The sequence below is a fragment of the Fusarium fujikuroi genome, chromosome FFUJ_chr06 (genome assembly GCF_900079805.1).
Source record: "Fusarium fujikuroi IMI 58289 draft genome, chromosome FFUJ_chr06".
Taxonomy (NCBI): Eukaryota; Fungi; Ascomycota; class Sordariomycetes; order Hypocreales; family Nectriaceae; genus Fusarium; species Fusarium fujikuroi.
The window spans coordinates 3,469,544-3,486,615 of NC_036627.1; the positions used below are offsets into that span (position 1 = coordinate 3,469,544).

Genomic DNA, 17,072 nt, shown 5'->3' on the forward strand with positions numbered 1-17,072 from the left:
ACCATCAGGACTGATCATTGAAGTGTGACATCATTGTTGGATTGTTTGTGCTTAGCGGAATCGGGGTCAGTTCTGGGTCCGACGCTTTTTGTGGTGGCTTGAGCTTGGAGATGGAGGGTTTTCGGGGGTGCGGACAAATCTCCGCTCACCTGATGGACAGGATGAGACTTCAGTGAAGAGCAGATTTGAGAGATATGTTCTATTTAATTAACGTACCGCTATGGTGCCGAATAAGATTTTGGTGAACAAAAAGGCGACTACAAAGCTGGCAGTGGTGTTTAGTAAGAACATGAGCCTACAGGGCTAGTCCATTGAGCTGAGAGAATGTCAAGGAAGTCGATATTGTGAAGAATTAACAGTGCTAGAATGAAGGATAAAAATGAAATTCAACACAAACTTATAAGATATATGAAGTATCTGCGATAAACATCCCGAACTAATTTATTTAATTTTATATCTCTTGTATGGCTTATACTGATCATCCTTCCTGCAACGTCATGAGTGTAGGGTGCCTCCAACCGGCAGTCATTCCATGTCAATGTATAGCATTTTAAAAAGTATTACAAGTTCAAATACTTACGTATAATTTTAGAGAAGGGCAAGTTCTCATTGCCCAACAGATAAGCAGTACGCATTTGCGCATATCTTTCAGCTTTAGTTATCGTCAATCTTACTGGTTTCTCAAACACTGCCTTGTCCAACTCAGCTTTAGCGCCAAGGCGTTCTCGTCCTCACAAGGCATAATCACCACTTCATAAGGACCACTTCAAACAGCAATCCTACTCCACAGATCGACCAAAACCCCCGTAACAAATGTCAAATACAACGGAAACACTCAGCCGCTGGGCCCTCGTATCCTCACTCTACGGCCCCGGCACCTTCTGGAGCTGGCTCATCATCGTAGCCTCTGTCTTCATAAGCTGGACCATCAACCCAGCCACGAAACGCTTGGACACAATCACAAACGATACAATCGCCGCGCTTACACTACCTGTAGTCGCAGCTGTAGATGCACTCTACCAACTCGCCAAACATGATCGACCTGATCGTCCGCGGTTGCTTTTGAGCGATTCGCCAGAAGATATCCAACTTGTCGCTGCGCTCGAGGCCCCGCTTGCTATCTGTGAAGTCTACGTTGTGCTGGCTATTTTCCTACATAGCGCTGCTTCGAGGCGATATCAGTGGAAGAGGGTGGGCTGTGTTACTTTATCGACTCTTTTGTGCTTTTCGCCGCAGTTGGTTATCTTCTTTACGTATCCTGATCTTCCTGTCTCAAGAAGTACTTTTGCTCGACCATTTCTCTTCAACTTTGTTCTGGCGCTGGGCTTCATATCGGGGATCATGGCTATCATGACTGGTGTATCGATAATTCGCACAGTTGTTGTCACCATGTATCGAAGAGCCAAGCCTCCTAGCACTGAAGACCAGGACTTGTCGAAAGAAAGACGCAATAGGTTCGAGAAATGGTCGAATATCTTTGCCTCAGTTCTCATCGCAAGTATCATCTCCATCGTCAAATATGGGTTTGTTGGCAACACAATGGCCTTTGCTGCGGGCGTGCTCGGATATCAGACTCGTATGATAAGATTTATGCCCAAGAGTAACGTCTCTCTTACGGACTTGGATCAAATTATTGCGCTGGCTGGTGGAGGATTTACGCTATTGTTCAGTATCTATAATGCTGTCAAGGGATGGCGATCATCATCTAATGTCCGAATTGGAAATAATAGTTAGGCCTGTGCGGCTCCTCATATTGATACAGTTATGAAGTGTTTTTGATGTTCTCAGTCTACAAAGACAATGTCGACTAGCTCGGGCTTATATGAGATCTAGGGGCCAAAACTCTATTTGACTTGGTGATGCATAAAACGTCACCACTGACAGAGGTCCAGCCTTAAATCTTATTCTTTCATCATCCAAATTATTAAGATTGCCATAGGCCTCAGATCCAAGCAGCAATGAAGCTATATGACGCGCCAGCATCCAACCCGATGGTAATTCGCCTCTTCGTACTCGAGAGAGGTGGAATAAGCCTTGACGTTGCGACCATCGACGTCATGAACATGGAGAATAGAGGCCTTGAATATCGAAAGATCAACCCCCGAGGGGAGGTTCCCGCGCTCGTTCTTGATAATGGTTTTATTTTAACTGAAGTCACCGCCATCTGCGAGTATCTCGATGAGATAGCACAAGGCGGGAAGTCACTCTTCGGTGAATCACCCATTGAACGTGCCGAAACGCGCATGTGGCTGAGACGAATGGACCTAGAAATCGTACAGCCTGTCATCTCGTGGGTTCGCAACGATCCGGGCACTGCGGACTTTTACATAGGACATCGGATTCCTATCCCCGAGGCGAGATTGGCACAGAAGGTCACTATTCAGCAGTATCTGAACCTGTTGGATGAGCAGTTGGAAGGAAAGAAGTATCTTTGCGGTGAGAGGTTCTCGGTAGCGGATATTCACTTCTACAGTCTGATGAAGGGAAAGACCACTGGTATGGCACCATGGATACTTCATCCGGGGAGGAAGAATGCCGTTAGATATTTCGAGAGGATGGATGCTAGGGTGGCTAGCAAGAAGGCTTTGGAGGTCTTTGGAGCTAGAGTTGAAGCTTAATAGATGAGAGTGATGAAATGATCAAGAATGGATGTATATAATTCTGGAGGGCGAGTATACGGAACATATTTTCATGACCTCAAAGACGACCATGCGGTTGATAGTAATACGAATAATCAATGTGAAAAAGGCTCGTGAGGATCTTAAGACATTGTAAAATAGCGTATAAAGAGGAGGCATGCAAACTTAGAATATACTTTACTAAATCATAAAGACGCAGGTAAATTTAGTACAACTGAGTAGGTCCATAGTTAGGCTACCTGGTTTAGTGCCAAGAGCCTTTCCTACAGCCCCTGAATCTCGACAAGAACGACAAATTGAATTTATCGATAGCCAGCACAAACGTCCTGGTAGACATTCTTCTCTAGCCCAGCAGCATCAGTTGGAATGTAATTCAGATAAGTCGCATAAGAATACGTCCATCTCGGGTCATTCGTCTCCGTCTTCCAAGTCCAGTAAATCCATCCCGCCATACCAGGCTTCTCGTACAGCTGCTGCTGAGCCGTAAAGAACTTGTTAAAGAAAGTCTTATCATGCCAATCAGCGTTAGAAGTCATGCTCCATTCGCCAGTGAAGGTAAAGTCCTGGCCGCTGACGAGTCGAGAATCAGTGCAAGCGCTGTGCATGAGCTTGTACTGATCGCCGTTGCTGTCACCGAGAGCAAAACCGATGTAGTTATGGTCGTCGAAAGCAGTGTAAGGATCGTTAGCCACGGATGATACGGAGCGGGGGTTTCCGGAGTCCCATTTGCTGGACATGAACTGAACGTGAAGCTTCTTGTTGTCGGGGACTTTGAGGGAAGCCTCGGTGTCACGAACGGCCTTGAGGGCGGCAGGGTAGTACTTCTGGATCAAGCCTGGGTCCTCGCCGGGAGCAGGGTAGCGGTTGTTCGCGTCATGGCGAGAAACAGGCTCGTTGAGGACCTCGATCACACCAACGGTAGAGTAAGCAGAATTGGTATGAATACGGTTCGTCATCCACGCAAGCCACTTCTCCGCGCGGCCAAAGTTATAGTCATTGAAAAAACCAGCTGGTTTGTTGTTCTGCCCAGTGAAGACATCTTCCTGCTGGCCGCCAGGAGCACCGTGAAGATCAATGATGACATAGATACCAAGATCGGCAGCCTTTTGAACCACAGCATCGAGGTAAGGAAGCATGCGGTTGCCGTCAGCGAAAGGTTCGCTGGCTTTGTCAACGATATCAGTGTAGGACCAATATCCGATAGGGATTCGGATGGTGTTGAGTCCTACGTCATGGACTGACTGGACAGTTGCGGGGTTGATCCAGTTCTTCCAATGCTGTTCGAAGCGACTGTTGCCAGTCTCGCGGTTTGATCCCAAGTAGTGATCGCGCATGCAGTCAAACTCGGAGGCAGAGTCGCCGCACTTGAGGACGTTTGCCCATTCATCTCGCTGCATCCAGGGCTCACAGACAAGCCAGCCTATACATGTTAGCGGATGCACACTGAGAGGGATATTGGGGACTTACCTCCAAAGTTGACACCGCGGATCTTGGTTACACCGCTGGGCAAGTTTGGTTTGAATCGTTTCCCAAGTTGCTCGTGGCGAGCAGTCTGGTTAAATGCTGCTAGGTCACGCTCATGGGGAAGCCATGCTGATGCGGAACCAGCCAGGATCAAGGGAAGAAGAGTAGAGTAATGCATCTTGCTCAGAGGCTGTGGCGAAGATAGCGAGATGGAGATGAATAGCACTAGACTATCGTGAAGGATAGTGAAGATATATACTGAGAGTAATTTATTCAGTGTATAGCCTATTTACCTCAGCCTCACATGATGCCGATCAGTTGAACTCCGCTTATTTGTCTCAGCCTACTTTCTCGCCATTTCTTGCTTTCAACCTACTGCATAGGGCCAGCTGATCAGGACATTCAGCTTATTCGGCCCGTTAAGCTGCATTAAATTACCCCGGATCATGCCATTGGGGAAGCTCAAGGCCATTGAGTAAGCGGGCATTTCAACTGACGAGACCTCATACACTCATCATGCCTCTAGGATGAACTGATTTACAATACATAGATACGGATTTCCTTTTTGAAACGAGTTGCTAGGTTTACTGCTTATAACATGCTTTGAAGTCCTTATACTAGTTCATCCCTTCGAATTTCGATTCACGTTTCGAAACGTGCTTGGGTATGGATCTGGGATACTCGATTGGGCTAGCTTCACCCCAGACTGGACGAAGGAACAGGATAATTTCAGTAGCTTCGGCATTAAACCCCGGCCATTCATTGGCTGTTAATATCTGAAGAATATGCTACGTTACGAATTACCTATTGATGCCGTCAAACGCAACCTTGATGATCAGGCTGGGCGGCCGATCCCAGGGGAACTATTGCACGGAGAGACAATGGAACTTCCTCTTTGAGCAACAATCATGCCACGACGATCATCATCCCGCATATAGATTGCCGAGTGGAGGCCGACGTCGCATTGTAGCCGGCCTTTCCGAATTTCTCGAAACTAGTTGTTACCCGCCTTGCTGGTCTAGTCTATGTAACTATGAGGAGTGAAATGGTATAAGCATACGTAGTGAGCCAATGTTTGACAGCCCGAGGTCCAATGCGGATTACCAAGTAGGGACTTACCGAGGGGATGGTCCGACAGTTGTCTTGACTTGTGATTTCTTTTCAGCCCTAAGAAACCTTTACAGGGGTATGTTGGGGTGACTAGCTAGAAAAGTCAGCGGCCCGCTCGTAATGCTACGGGCAAGATCAAGACGGGATGAATTTCTTAAGACTTTCGGCCCCTACTGATCTCTACCCATAAAGACTTGGCTTCTCTATCAAAACAAAAGTCGGTTTGATAGTCTAGAAGAGCTTTGACTACAGCTTGATGGAAGTAAGAATATTATATCCTTGTCATTTATTTGGCCGCCTAGACTTAGACTTAGGACTTGTCCTTTCTCCAATACCTCGTACTGAACTGGCTGCCCTAAAGAGAGACCGGTGCCAAGGAAGGATAATCATCCCATCGGCAGTTAATGTCGGGTGAGCTAAGCTAAGAGAAGCACGTGGAACTCTAGTTAAACTATCAACTACCGCAGATTCAAGCGTCGACTTGGAACCTAAGGATCTTTATACTCCAACGACCATCACTGGGGCTTATCGGGCCTTCTATCGATAGATCCTTCAAGAACTTGCTGTGTGTTTCACGATGTCAACGAGTACTATGGGAGGCCTTTACTGAGGTGTAAATTTCTATGTCTTGTCATTTCGATGAGCTTGAAGGTATGAACTTAACGAGGAGATCTAACGTTTTCAGTATACTAGAAAATTCCCCCCTAACAAAAGCTTAGTACCGATTGGAGCAATGTAACTGTGTCTGGCAATACCAGTCACATGTAAGCCGAACGAAATAAGCTGAAGACATGGAGTTACATATCAGCGTTCTAGGGTTTACCACAAGTTTATTTCCGTAGTCTTACCAAAAGACTCCAGGGGCATCCTTTGACTCTCCTATTAGGGTTAAGCGGTCAGAAAGTCCAAGCACTCCGGGAGTTCGGCAGTTAGGTAGACCTGAGATGTATCGATTAGGTAAAATGCCATATGGTGATCTTGAGACTGGGACGGGGTGTACTTGATCATTGTTAAATCATAAAAGGGGCTCGACTGTAGATTAGATATAAAAGTTTAAACAGTTCCTTCACATCCTATTCAGAATAAACTCTCACCTCTATCAAGTTAGTGATATCTTTGAGCCAGACACCAAGACAATCATGCATTCTTGTTCATTTCTTACCGCCGTCACGCTGGGCACAGCAGCTTCTGCCTACCAGCTGCCCCAGAACCTGAAGTCAATTTATGATAATCATAAGGTAACTACGCCCCCATGCTTCACAGATACAACTCTGACAATACAACAGGCTGGCTCGTGTTCCAACCGCCTTTCCGACAGGTTCCCCGAGGGTGCTAGATACTGCGGTGATATATCAGGAGCTATCTACCTCAAGGGCTCCAATGGAAACTACGATAACATGGACATTGACTGTGATGGAGCGAATAACCATGCAGGTGCTTGCTCAAATGATCCCTCCGGACAGGGAGAGACTGCATTCAAGGACACTGTCAAGAATTACGGTATTCCCGACTTGGATGCCAACGTCCATCCCTACGTGGTCTTTGGCAACGATGGAGCCTCACCATCCTTTGACCCCCAGCAGCACGGTATTAAGCCACTGAGTGTCATGGCTGTTGTTTGCAATGGCGAAGTGGTAAGTATTCCACAGTCAATTATAGATTTCCTGCTAACGTTGAATAGCACTACGGCATCTGGGGAGACACTAACGGTGGCACCTCTCTCTACTGGCGAAGCTTCGATTTCCCTCGCGGAGCTTTGCTTTCCTAACCAGGGTCTCAATGGAGACAATGGACATGGTGAGAAGGATGTTCTATATATTGGATTTAAAGGAGATGAAGCTGTTCCTGGAAAGAATGGTGCTGATTGGAAGGCTGCGAGCCGTGCTGATTTCTCCAAGAGTATAAGGGCTTTGGGAGATAAGCTAGTAGCCAAGCTGCAAGGATAAAGAATCGACGTACGCTTGTCTACAGTTATCTTCAACGGCGAGACGTAGTTATAGGTGTACGGCCTATATGAAACTCAGGCGAATATAGTGTTTTTGCAATGATATGCGCTGCTTGATCCTCTATACAAGCTCACACTCAATAAGATTTTCAACACTAGCAACTCCACACTTCCAAAACTTGACGATCTTGAGATTCAACCCGCTTTGCTCGATCAACTGGTACCAATTGTCCTCTGTACGCTCCAGAGCCGAAAGCTGCGTCATCATGAGGATATCACCAGCTGTAGCCTCCCAGTACGCACCCGTTCGTGGAATGACGCACTCGAAAATAAGAAGTTTGCTGTAACCAGGCTTCATGGCTTCTGCAAGACGAGCTAAGATCTTGCGGCATACATCATCTGGCCAGTTATGGAGAATCTAGTGCATGAAGTATGCTCTTGCGCATTTCACGGGTTGCTCGGTCAGAAAGTCATGCGGCATTAGTTCTATTGAAGGATCAATGTCCCTCACGTCATTGATCACGACTGGGAGGTCCTGAAGGATCAATTTCTTGGGTGGTCTGTCAGTAGTGGTTGTCTTTATGGTGAATGTGAAACTCACTCCTGGGTGTTCAGGGTAAAACTTCTTGAACCCGTGGATATCATGACCAAGACCTCCGGCGACATCGACTAGTAGAGGGGCGTCAGGCGCTTGGTCTGATCCTGGGAAAAGGGTCTTCTCAACCGCGTAGAGCGAAGGATGCATCCAGGGCAATCGACCTTGTCTGTAGCCTCCCACTGTCTAATATTAGTGTTCATAACCTTTATTCAGCGGAATGATTAGATACTGACTATGATTATTTGTTTGAGGGCCCGACCCAATAGGCCTCAAGTACTCAAAGCAGTTTGGTACTTTAGTGTCGTAAGATACGTGCATTGCAGTGTGACTCGCGTCGGTTGGGTTCTTCCACTGGGTCTGGCGGACAAACTTGTAGAACTCGATTGGACTGCGACCAATCCCACCAAAACTTGAGAATATCAGTAATTTGGCTGTGTAGGACTTCTGATGGTACTTCCTACAGTGCGAGATACCCATCACCGATGACATACAGGGTCAATGACTTGGTGAAACTCGAAAGCCTGTATTCGTCTTGCCCGACTTCTTCGAGGTCCTATGTCGACTCCAGTGATGAGCACTGCATTTAAACCTGGCTTTCAATCGTCAGATTGTTCATAGGGCTAAGCAATGGTGAAGTCAACGCACGCCAGCCCATGTGTGCTGTACCATGATCTCCCTGGGCGTTTGAAGAGAGTGGACGAGGGTCCGGGCTTTGACAAGCATCGTCTGCCGGATGTTCTCGTCTCCATGAACAAGATCTCTCTGAATGATGGATAACTCCTGAAGCAGGTCTCCTGGGGCATCAATATTTCCAGGCCGCGTCGCGAACGAGAGATCAACAGGTTCAGCCATGGCATGTTAGGCGAGCTTCGTGAAAATTAGGAACAGAAAGATCAGGGTGACAATTCCGGAGTACCAACAAGGGGCTATACTTCCAGCAAACAAATATTTGAGTTGCACTTATATTGATGAATACATGCCGGTTAGTCAGTGCCCTGCTGAGATGGCGATGATTGGAGGCGTTGCTCCGTCGGCCAGGGTAATGTTAGTTGGTTCTGTCGTCTACGTACTATGCCAAGTCTTTCAAGGTTGCATCAAAGGCCTTTCTTTCCATGTCAATGTTTGCCTGGGTGCAACTTCCAATGGTATCAGAAACTGGCGCACGGAAGAGGTTTTTTGAATCCACAAATGTGCTGTTGGTTATGCCCATGTCCGTTGTTGGTTACGCGGCTGGTTGTTGAGAAAGGGATAAATTTACTTTTCTCTCAAGGCGTCTTTTGTGAAAGCTTTTGTTTCAGCGAATTATTCATTCTACTTTACAGTTCGATCAGGTGATGAGCCGATTACGTACCCGTAAGTCTGAAGTAGAGGCTAAGACAGCTTTCACAGAACCACTCCGACTGCAGATCAAGTGTCCAGGCTAGTAGTTCCGAGACTTGAGAATTGTCTGGCATGTGTGATATCACAATTTAACTGAATGACACATAATGTGTGTAACTTATCCCCGAGGCGAGGACTCTCTGTTGGTCAGCACCAGGCATTGTGCAACAAGTAACCAACAAGAAAATTAATTTTCAAGGGTGAAAGGGGATGACTATGTCGCATGTTATCTCTAATAAATGGTTGTTTCTGGGATTTATTAAGAAAGAAACCCTCTAGAGCATGATGGGCATTTTCTCGCGCTGCTGAATTCGAATCAACACTCATGGCATTATGGAAGACAAGGGGCCAATGATAATCGCGGTTTGCTGGACATTTACTGTCGTCGCACTTCTATTTGTGATTGCCCACCTCTTCGTTCGTGGGGCTGTTCATCGGCGACTATTTCATTATTCTGTCCATTGCAAGTGATCGATCAGTTATCTATTTGCCACAGGATCTCACCAATAACAATCATACACCAGATATGCGCCATTCTTTCCAACGTTCTCGTTACGATATCCGTATACTGGGGCAATGGCAAACACTTCGATGTCTTGAACCTGGAACAGAAAGAAAATACCATCAAGTGGATGATGGCCGCGTATGTCCCAGGTATCGAAACTCTCGGCTTCCCTGAACTCGCCGTTATCGCTCTGCTAGCCCGACTTCTCATGCTTAGCAAAATACACCTGGTAGTCTTGTGGACCATGGGGATTATCTGCTGTCTGTCTCTCACAGCCATGGTCACCACCTTGCTGTTGCAATGCAGTCCCCCAAGGGCATTGTGGACCTTGACAATGCCAAGAGATTGTTTAGCGCCATCCGAACTGGAAGGGTTGGCCTTTTGGGCAAGCTGTTAGCACTGTGATCTTATTACAACATGGAGGCATAAACTAACCATTTGTTAGCATTGTTCGCGTTTTTGGACTTCTATCTCGCCGTGTATCCAGCCATCAGTCTTTGGAAACTCCAAATGCCTTGGAAGAAGAAGCTGATACTCAGTCTTGCACTCGGCATGGGAGTCGTGTAAGTACAAGGATGGCGCTCTCTTGATGTTGGACTTAGATATGAAGTGCGGTGCTATTGGAATTGTTAAAACAACTGGAGTTCCAACGCTGGCCAGTCAAGACGTTAGCTGTAAGTCTCTATACCAAGATCAATATTCCAGATACTAATGACAGGCTGTAGACGATTTATGCGACCCTTTATATTGGACATCGTAAGTGAAACCATCGAGTCGCATACTAGGACTATCAAATCACTCACAACCTTACAAGTGTCGAAGGAAATCTAATCATCATAGCGGCCTGTATACCGGTACTTCAGCCCGTTCTTGAGATGTTGAAGGGACGCAACATCTGGAGCACCAAGAAAGGCTCTGGTAAGCACCATGATGAAGACTACAGTAAGCAGAGCGGACAGCAGCAACCCGGCATCGAGCTGAAAGATAAGCCAAGAAAGAAGCTTGATGCTTATGGCTTTACGATCCAAGGGAAGGAAGGGAGCGAGGAAAATATGGTTGATGCCGACAAGGTATCACGCATTACTTCTTCTAGGCCAGAGAGTCCCAAGGAGGGCATAGTAAGGACCGATCAGGTTACTATTGGCTATGATGGAGGAGAGGGGGGACCAACATCGGCAGCCAAGAGATGGGCTACTGTATAAAGATGTCACTATCTTAATTCCTTTATGTATGTGGAGCTAGTTTTATATTTCACCTTTTTCATCCTTTAATGACACTTGAGGCTATGCATAACACCTCCTGGTAGTCATGGTTCATCTCTGAGAAATGTCCCTTGGTCGTGAATTAGAGTAAAGCAATTTATATCAGTCATAAAGTCATCTAATCAAATGCTAAACTCGATCACTTCTCTCCACGGGCGTCTTCTGGTCACCGTCCCTTGGAATAGTCTCCTCCTCATCATGAGCCTGGGCACTTTCAGGATCCAGTCCCCAGGTAACGATATCAGGATATTTCCGTACGTAAAACCACATACCCATGATAGCCACAATGCTCCCAACACTGAACGCAGCCGCCAGCGGGAAGCCAACTGGATATCTAGGTGAATCACTAACCCGCCAAGCACGAAGTGGTATAGAAGCATGTCCAGCATAAACAAGCGTAACAGCAATAGCCACCAGAATCGATCTCACCTCCGGCTCTTTCCGCAAGATCTCCGCCAACCACGCGAGAAGAGCATAGCCCCAAGCAGCCGTAGCAAATGTGAGAAAGTAGAAAGCCATGATGGTCTTCCACGAATCAGGCCACCCGGAGAGAACCGACGTTGCAATGAGCTGTAAAGTGGCGGCGCCGACGCTGACTTGCCAGCGCCAGGCCTTCCAATCACTGAGGGCGTTGAGACCGATGTTGCAGACTATGCTTATAGCGTAGCCACCAAGTGGGATAAGGTTGACGGTGTAGACTGAGTAGCGGGGTGTTCCGTCGGAGTTTTGGAGACCTTTGAGAAAGAGGAGGAAGTAAGCGTTTGCGCGTTGACTCCATGCAAATTGAAGATAACCTGCCAGAAACAGATATGAAAGGGGACTGAGGACGAGGAGTTTCATCTTTTGAACCAAGGTCTTGAAGGGGATAATTCTCGAAGTTTTGACGCCACTGTCACTCATTCGAAGACGACAAAGTTCTCTCTCTGAATCTGAGAGCCAGAGAGCTCGAGTGATGGCAGGTGAGTCTGGAATGACGACAAGGCCGACGAGACCCCAGAAAATAGTCATTATACCGCTGATAATGAAGAGCCATTGCCAACCAGCAAGGCCAGACACGCCGTTGAGGTTTCTGTAGAGGGCGGCTTGAACAATGCCGAGAAACATGTTTCCCGCGACGCCGCTGACGCCAAAAATCGCCAATCGCTTCCCCAACTCCTCGGGACGATACCTAGAGGCCAGTTAACGACTCATGAAGCATAGAGGTTTGTGATTAGTGATCATACCAATTAAAGATCAGGTTCACAATGCCGGGCCATGATGTAGACTCAAAAACACCGAGGAAGAATCGCAGTACAAAAACGGTCTTTGCGTTTGGAGCTCTGTAGGTGAAAAGTGTGAATAGGCCCCAGACAATCTCGCAAAGGGGGAGGAAGAGAGATGGTCGAATGCGGGTTTGGATGAGCTGCGATGGGACGATGAAAAGAGCGTAGCCGATGGAGAAATATGTCGTGAATTCTACCAATTCATTGCCGTAGAGTTTGAGGTCTTCTTTCATCCCCGAGACATACGCAGCTGTCGTCGCAGATTGATCCATATCCTATAAAGACATCAATATCACGGTTCAGAAGAAGGAATGGGTATGTACATACCTTGAAAAGACCTGCGATAAACGCCCATACCAGCAACAAACAATCAAGCTTGAGGACCAAAACATGAGCTGGATTTTTGAAGTATGGGTGAACCTTTGCCAACCACGACGTCGACTCTACATACGCGACATTCTGCCTTTCCTCCGAGGCAGAGTCATTCACAGGTGTCGACATCTTTGTTGCTCCAAAGACCGCTGAAAAGTAAAAAGAGGAGTTGAGAAATGATCGACGCTTGGGGTTCTTTGGAATATTTAAAAAATTCCCGCCCGCCACATTTGACTCCAAGCTAGAGACGTTCTAGAGCCCCGGCAAGTATCGTTTCTCAGCGAAAACTGCAGCCATGACGAGCTTAGACTATAAATATCGCAAGATCACGAGTCAGTGGTACTAAGATCGGAGCCGAGCAGTAAACTACCGTGTTTGTCGTGATCCAGGGTCCGATTTAGCAGAAACACCATGAGATTACCCCACTGCTTATCTCGAATCACAACAGCTACAATTGGCTCGATCTACAGAGCGGGTACATTCACCCGGCTTGCGTCTTCAGCCCTGCAAATAACGAGTCCCCAAATCTCCTCTTCTAGCTAAAACCATCGGACAAGCCCCGACAGACTCGGGTTACACCATCCGAAGGCGGAGATATCTAAGACGCAGCCTGCACATCCAATTCAGTCGCTAACAAAGGAAAAATGTCTTCTGAACCGCTGTATCCCGCTTATCTGCCCACCCGCTCAGACGGCTACAATGCGCCGGTACCTGTGCCCCTCTTTGAAGCGGAAGAGCCAGGGCTTCGGGCTGATCCCGCCAAAGCGAATCTGCTAAAGGGCGCTACGACTGTTGATATTACCCCACGTATCGGCACGGAAGTCCGGGGTGTGCAGATTAGTGCGTTGGGGAGGGAGGGGCTTGATGAGTTGGCTTTGCTAGCTGCTGAACGAGGTGTTGTGGTTTTTGTGAGTTTGTTTGGTGGCTGTGATGATATTGTGCTGACTGTTATAGAGGGACCAGGATTTTGCGGATGTAGGGTTTGACAGACAAAGGGAGATTGTCAAGCATTATGGGCCGCTTCATCAGCATCCTACGATGGGATATCCGAAGGGAACTGGGCCAGAATTTCACATTGTCTATGCCGATGAGAAGACGTGAGTATCTTCAAAAAGTCTTGTCATTACCAACGAGTATATTGATATAATGCAGCGGCAACTTGAGAAAGCTTTTGGGACCTCGAACAACATATGACCTATGGCATATTGACCAGACATTTACCCCCAACGTCCCCTCAACCACTTTCTTCTGGGTTCTTGAGATCCCCGAATCTGGAGGCGGCGACACAGCCTTTACCTCCCTTACAGCAGCCTACGAAGCTCTCTCGCCTGCCTTTAGAGAAACCCTTCACGGCCTGAATCTTCATCACACATCAGCTTCCGAAGGTGAAGTGCGACGAGTTGGCCAAGAACGTGCTCTTGCAGAAGCAATCAACGCGACACATCCTCTTGTCATCAAACATCCCGTCACTGGCAAACCATCGCTGTTTGTCAATCCCACGATCGCTCGGCAGGTTGAGGGCTTTCTGCCAGAGGAGTCAGATCACTTGCTCTCGTTTTTGAAGAATCACATTCGAAGCATGGACTTCAGTTGCAGGGTCAGGTGGGAGAAAGGTACGGTTGTGGTTTGGGATCAACGAGGAACGGCACATTCCGCTGTGCCTGATTTCCGAGATAACGAGAGGAGGCATATGGTTCGGATTATTCCCTACGGCTCCAAACCGGAGTCTGCTTTCGAGTGATCCGACTTCAATATGTTCCTGTTTCTGCCATACGTAAGCTAGCTCACTATCACCCACCTTGGGGAGGCAAGAAGACTTAGAACATTGACCCTAATAGGCGACAAAAATATTTAGTCAAGTGTAGCCCGAGGTTAGGGGACTTTTTGCTAAGGTTGTTTTACCATCCTCTTCTCAATTCATAAATTTACTTGCTCCCCAAGGCCCACTACCTGCGTAGCACTGTATGCAAAATCCTTTGTTTGTTGATGCCTTACGGATTGGATTGACTGAATCACAGCCTCCACGGGTCAGTGTGATTGGTAGACCGCCCTTGTCATAGTGGGGTATCCTGCCTGGGCAGGATTGGCGCCTACTGCTCCCGTCCTCTCCGTTGTCCAACACTCAAGGCTCTTCGAACAAACTTGTTTCCTCAAATTTCTTTGCACAAAATTCACTTCCTTTATCTCAAGTTGTGCGCTGGACTCACTCCTAGACACCTATTTCTAGCTCAGTAGCTCGGCTTCAGTCTTGATCCTTCTGATCGATCAGCCAAGATGACTCAGACTGATCGAAATCCGCGATTCAGAGTGCAAGATGATGCGTCCAATACAAAGCCGAAACTAGAGAATTTTCATCTCTTTCGATTTCTCCCGTATGATCTGCGGCACACAATCTATATCCTCGCCACCCCTCCACGTGTCGTTCGGGTTGAAGAAGGCCCAGTGAATCCCAAGGAGAAGCGGGCATGGATCGACCAAGATTACGAGAGCTATTTCGACTATGCATTCGAAAACTTTTACAAGGAGAAGCTAGTCAAAATGCCAGTTCCGAAGCTACACCCTGATCTGGCAGCATTTGCGCATAACTGGCGACACAGAATTCCATGGGACTCATATAACCGCCAATACAAACAGACATGCCTAGAGACATACGGTTTCACCTCCAATTCACCCGTTTACGAGCCTTGGCAGCCCTCAGAAGAAACACCACGCATTCCGACGGACTGGCTCGTCGACTTTCCTGAGCTCGCATTTGAATTGACCCGCAAGTGTGCTCTGTACAGCGACGCAGAGATACCTGTGTTCTTGCATGTGTGCTCAGAATCACGACAAGCACTCGTCAACTGGGGCTACCGGCTCTTCTTCGCAACTAGAACAACAAGTCCAAGAATTTGGTTTCATCCCGAGAGAGACCGTCTCTACATCCCTCATACGGTAGAAACCTTTCCAAGGGCATATGACAGGTATTACGGATCTGGCCTTCCGGGAGAAGCTCACACGCCATACCCATGTCCTGAGTACAGTCTGCTACTCTCAGGTTGTCACTGGGATATAGGCCAATACCGCGTGGATGACTTAAAAAAAGTCAGGAATGTCATCCTTGAAAGCCCATCGACAGGGAAGGATCAGGATGCATTGATCCGTGAACTTCAGTCTCTTCTTCCTCTCCTTTCGGGCCTAAACGAGCTGCTGCTTGAGAACTGGGGACTAGAAGAATTTGGGGACTGGTTCTATCCATTCCGTGGTTCGCACACTGTGGAAGTCAAGACACCTGCCAGTTCCGTCGCTTGCATCCCTGTTGAAGATATCGATGCTATAGGATATGCTTTCTGGGAGCGTTCCCGAGCAAACGACGATAACAGGCTCGGACCATTATGCTACACCGGGTATCGGAACAGCGACTTCAACGAATTTCTGGAAAACCCGTCTCGATCTCAATCGTACCACGTGGCACACGCCGAAGCAGTCAAGACTGAGCTTCTTGAATGGAAGTCTGACCTCGCGACATCCAAGAAGCCGCGAATCCCTACCATTTGCCACGTCAATATCTGCCCAGACTCTTTTTCAAAGGTCTACTTGGCCAACCGACACAGGTTCTGGAAGGCTCTGGAGTCTCTTGACCATATGCAAGTCCAAGACTTGGACTTTCGAGAAAAGTTCTCACTGCGGATGAGTAATTGTCCGCCTCCTTTCAGGATTCACTGGCGGCAGTTGGACTGGGACCGCGACTGGCCAGACACAGTTGAGATTGCTCGATTGACAGATGCGATGGGGATCGATTGGTACACAGAAGGGACGCTTCAGGCTTGGTATTTGACGCGGTTTGAGGTTCCGGAGCCGCAGTGTATTGAGCTGTAACAAGGGAGGCTGATTGCGGTGTGAGGAAAGAAATTCGGGATCTAAATGGCAAAGGACTTAGGTAACTTGGTATGAGTTCAAGATAAGTTTAGGATATCTTTTGCTGAGTTTATTTTGACACCTTAGATTAAGGTCCGGTATTTTGTTGCATCCTCGAGACTTGTAGTTGCGTCATACGTGACCCTGAAGTTGCTTTCTGATAAGCCTTTGTCCCTGTATTGAAACGCAAGAACGCAGCTGTCTTACCCTCACGCTGATCAGGGTCTCATCCAGCCATTGCCAAGAGCCACTGGTGAGCGACAGCTATACTAAAGCCACCAGACAGTAGGGATTGGCGATCTGGTGGCTATTCTACTGGGCGGCTATATACCTGGTTAAATTTGTCTCTCATCACCTGTCAAGCTGGCGCGTCATTTTTGCGGCGCGGTTGATCAGGCCGTACCTTATTAGGAACTCAGGGTCTAAGCTGATGTCACTGTGGCGATGTCCTCGAATCATTGTGTTCTCTGTTGAAGCTCCGAGAGTTTCTGGGGGAAACGATAATCGATATGACATCGCAACAGCGAACTTTCGCGGTTAAGGTATAATTGTTGATGACATGGTTGTTTCTTTGATCGGTATCGATCATCACTTCCATTGCCTATATAACAATGGCTTCAGACTGCCCAAGTCAAACA

General features: G+C 47.5%; 9 protein-coding genes; 6 read left to right on the top strand and 3 right to left on the bottom strand.

Annotated features, from left to right (window-relative positions):
• Window positions 1-813: 813 nt before the first annotated feature.
• On the top strand, window positions 814-1,734 carry FFUJ_06398 (uncharacterized protein; the record flags this gene model as incomplete). Its single annotated transcript, XM_023579719.1, has 1 exon — window positions 814-1,734. One exon carries the CDS (start codon window positions 814-816, stop codon window positions 1,732-1,734), a length of 921 nt encoding a protein of 306 aa, XP_023432504.1.
• Window positions 1,735-1,958: 224 nt separating this feature from the next.
• On the top strand, window positions 1,959-2,618 carry FFUJ_06399 (uncharacterized protein; the record flags this gene model as incomplete). The annotated part of the gene is made up of 1 exon (XM_023579720.1): window positions 1,959-2,618. The coding sequence occupies one exon, from the start codon at window positions 1,959-1,961 to the stop codon at window positions 2,616-2,618; it is 660 nt and encodes a 219-aa protein (XP_023432505.1).
• Window positions 2,619-2,941: 323 nt separating this feature from the next.
• On the bottom strand, window positions 2,942-4,281 carry FFUJ_06400 (related to SPR1-exo-1,3-beta-glucanase precursor; the record flags this gene model as incomplete). XM_023579721.1 has 2 exons in its annotated part: window positions 2,942-4,059; window positions 4,107-4,281. The coding sequence occupies 2 exons, from the start codon at window positions 4,279-4,281 to the stop codon at window positions 2,942-2,944; spliced, it is 1,293 nt and encodes a 430-aa protein (XP_023432506.1).
• Window positions 4,282-6,352: 2,071 nt separating this feature from the next.
• On the top strand, window positions 6,353-7,159 carry FFUJ_06401 (probable chitosanase precursor; the record flags this gene model as incomplete). XM_023579722.1 has 2 exons in its annotated part: window positions 6,353-6,451; window positions 6,500-7,159. The coding sequence occupies 2 exons, from the start codon at window positions 6,353-6,355 to the stop codon at window positions 7,157-7,159; spliced, it is 759 nt and encodes a 252-aa protein (XP_023432507.1).
• Window positions 7,160-7,279: 120 nt separating this feature from the next.
• FFUJ_06402 (related to O-methyltransferase) lies at window positions 7,280-8,608 on the bottom strand (the record flags this gene model as incomplete). XM_023579723.1 has 5 exons in its annotated part: window positions 7,280-7,576; window positions 7,670-7,935; window positions 7,990-8,165; window positions 8,218-8,309; window positions 8,402-8,608. 5 exons carry the CDS (start codon window positions 8,606-8,608, stop codon window positions 7,280-7,282), a joined length of 1,038 nt encoding a protein of 345 aa, XP_023432508.1.
• A 1,543-nt stretch (window positions 8,609-10,151) lies between these two features.
• FFUJ_06403 (uncharacterized protein) lies at window positions 10,152-10,843 on the top strand (the record flags this gene model as incomplete). XM_023579724.1 has 3 exons in its annotated part: window positions 10,152-10,204; window positions 10,367-10,397; window positions 10,427-10,843. 3 exons carry the CDS (start codon window positions 10,152-10,154, stop codon window positions 10,841-10,843), a joined length of 501 nt encoding a protein of 166 aa, XP_023432509.1.
• A 189-nt stretch (window positions 10,844-11,032) lies between these two features.
• FFUJ_06404 (related to transporter protein) lies at window positions 11,033-12,666 on the bottom strand (the record flags this gene model as incomplete). XM_023579725.1 has 3 exons in its annotated part: window positions 11,033-12,071; window positions 12,127-12,440; window positions 12,493-12,666. 3 exons carry the CDS (start codon window positions 12,664-12,666, stop codon window positions 11,033-11,035), a joined length of 1,527 nt encoding a protein of 508 aa, XP_023432510.1.
• A 515-nt stretch (window positions 12,667-13,181) lies between these two features.
• FFUJ_06405 (dioxygenase family protein) lies at window positions 13,182-14,278 on the top strand (the record flags this gene model as incomplete). XM_023579726.1 has 3 exons in its annotated part: window positions 13,182-13,445; window positions 13,492-13,634; window positions 13,690-14,278. The coding sequence occupies 3 exons, from the start codon at window positions 13,182-13,184 to the stop codon at window positions 14,276-14,278; spliced, it is 996 nt and encodes a 331-aa protein (XP_023432511.1).
• A 533-nt stretch (window positions 14,279-14,811) lies between these two features.
• Window positions 14,812-16,395, top strand: FFUJ_06406 (uncharacterized protein; the record flags this gene model as incomplete). Its single annotated transcript, XM_023579727.1, has 1 exon — window positions 14,812-16,395. The coding sequence occupies one exon, from the start codon at window positions 14,812-14,814 to the stop codon at window positions 16,393-16,395; it is 1,584 nt and encodes a 527-aa protein (XP_023432512.1).
• Window positions 16,396-17,072: the final 677 nt, after the last annotated feature.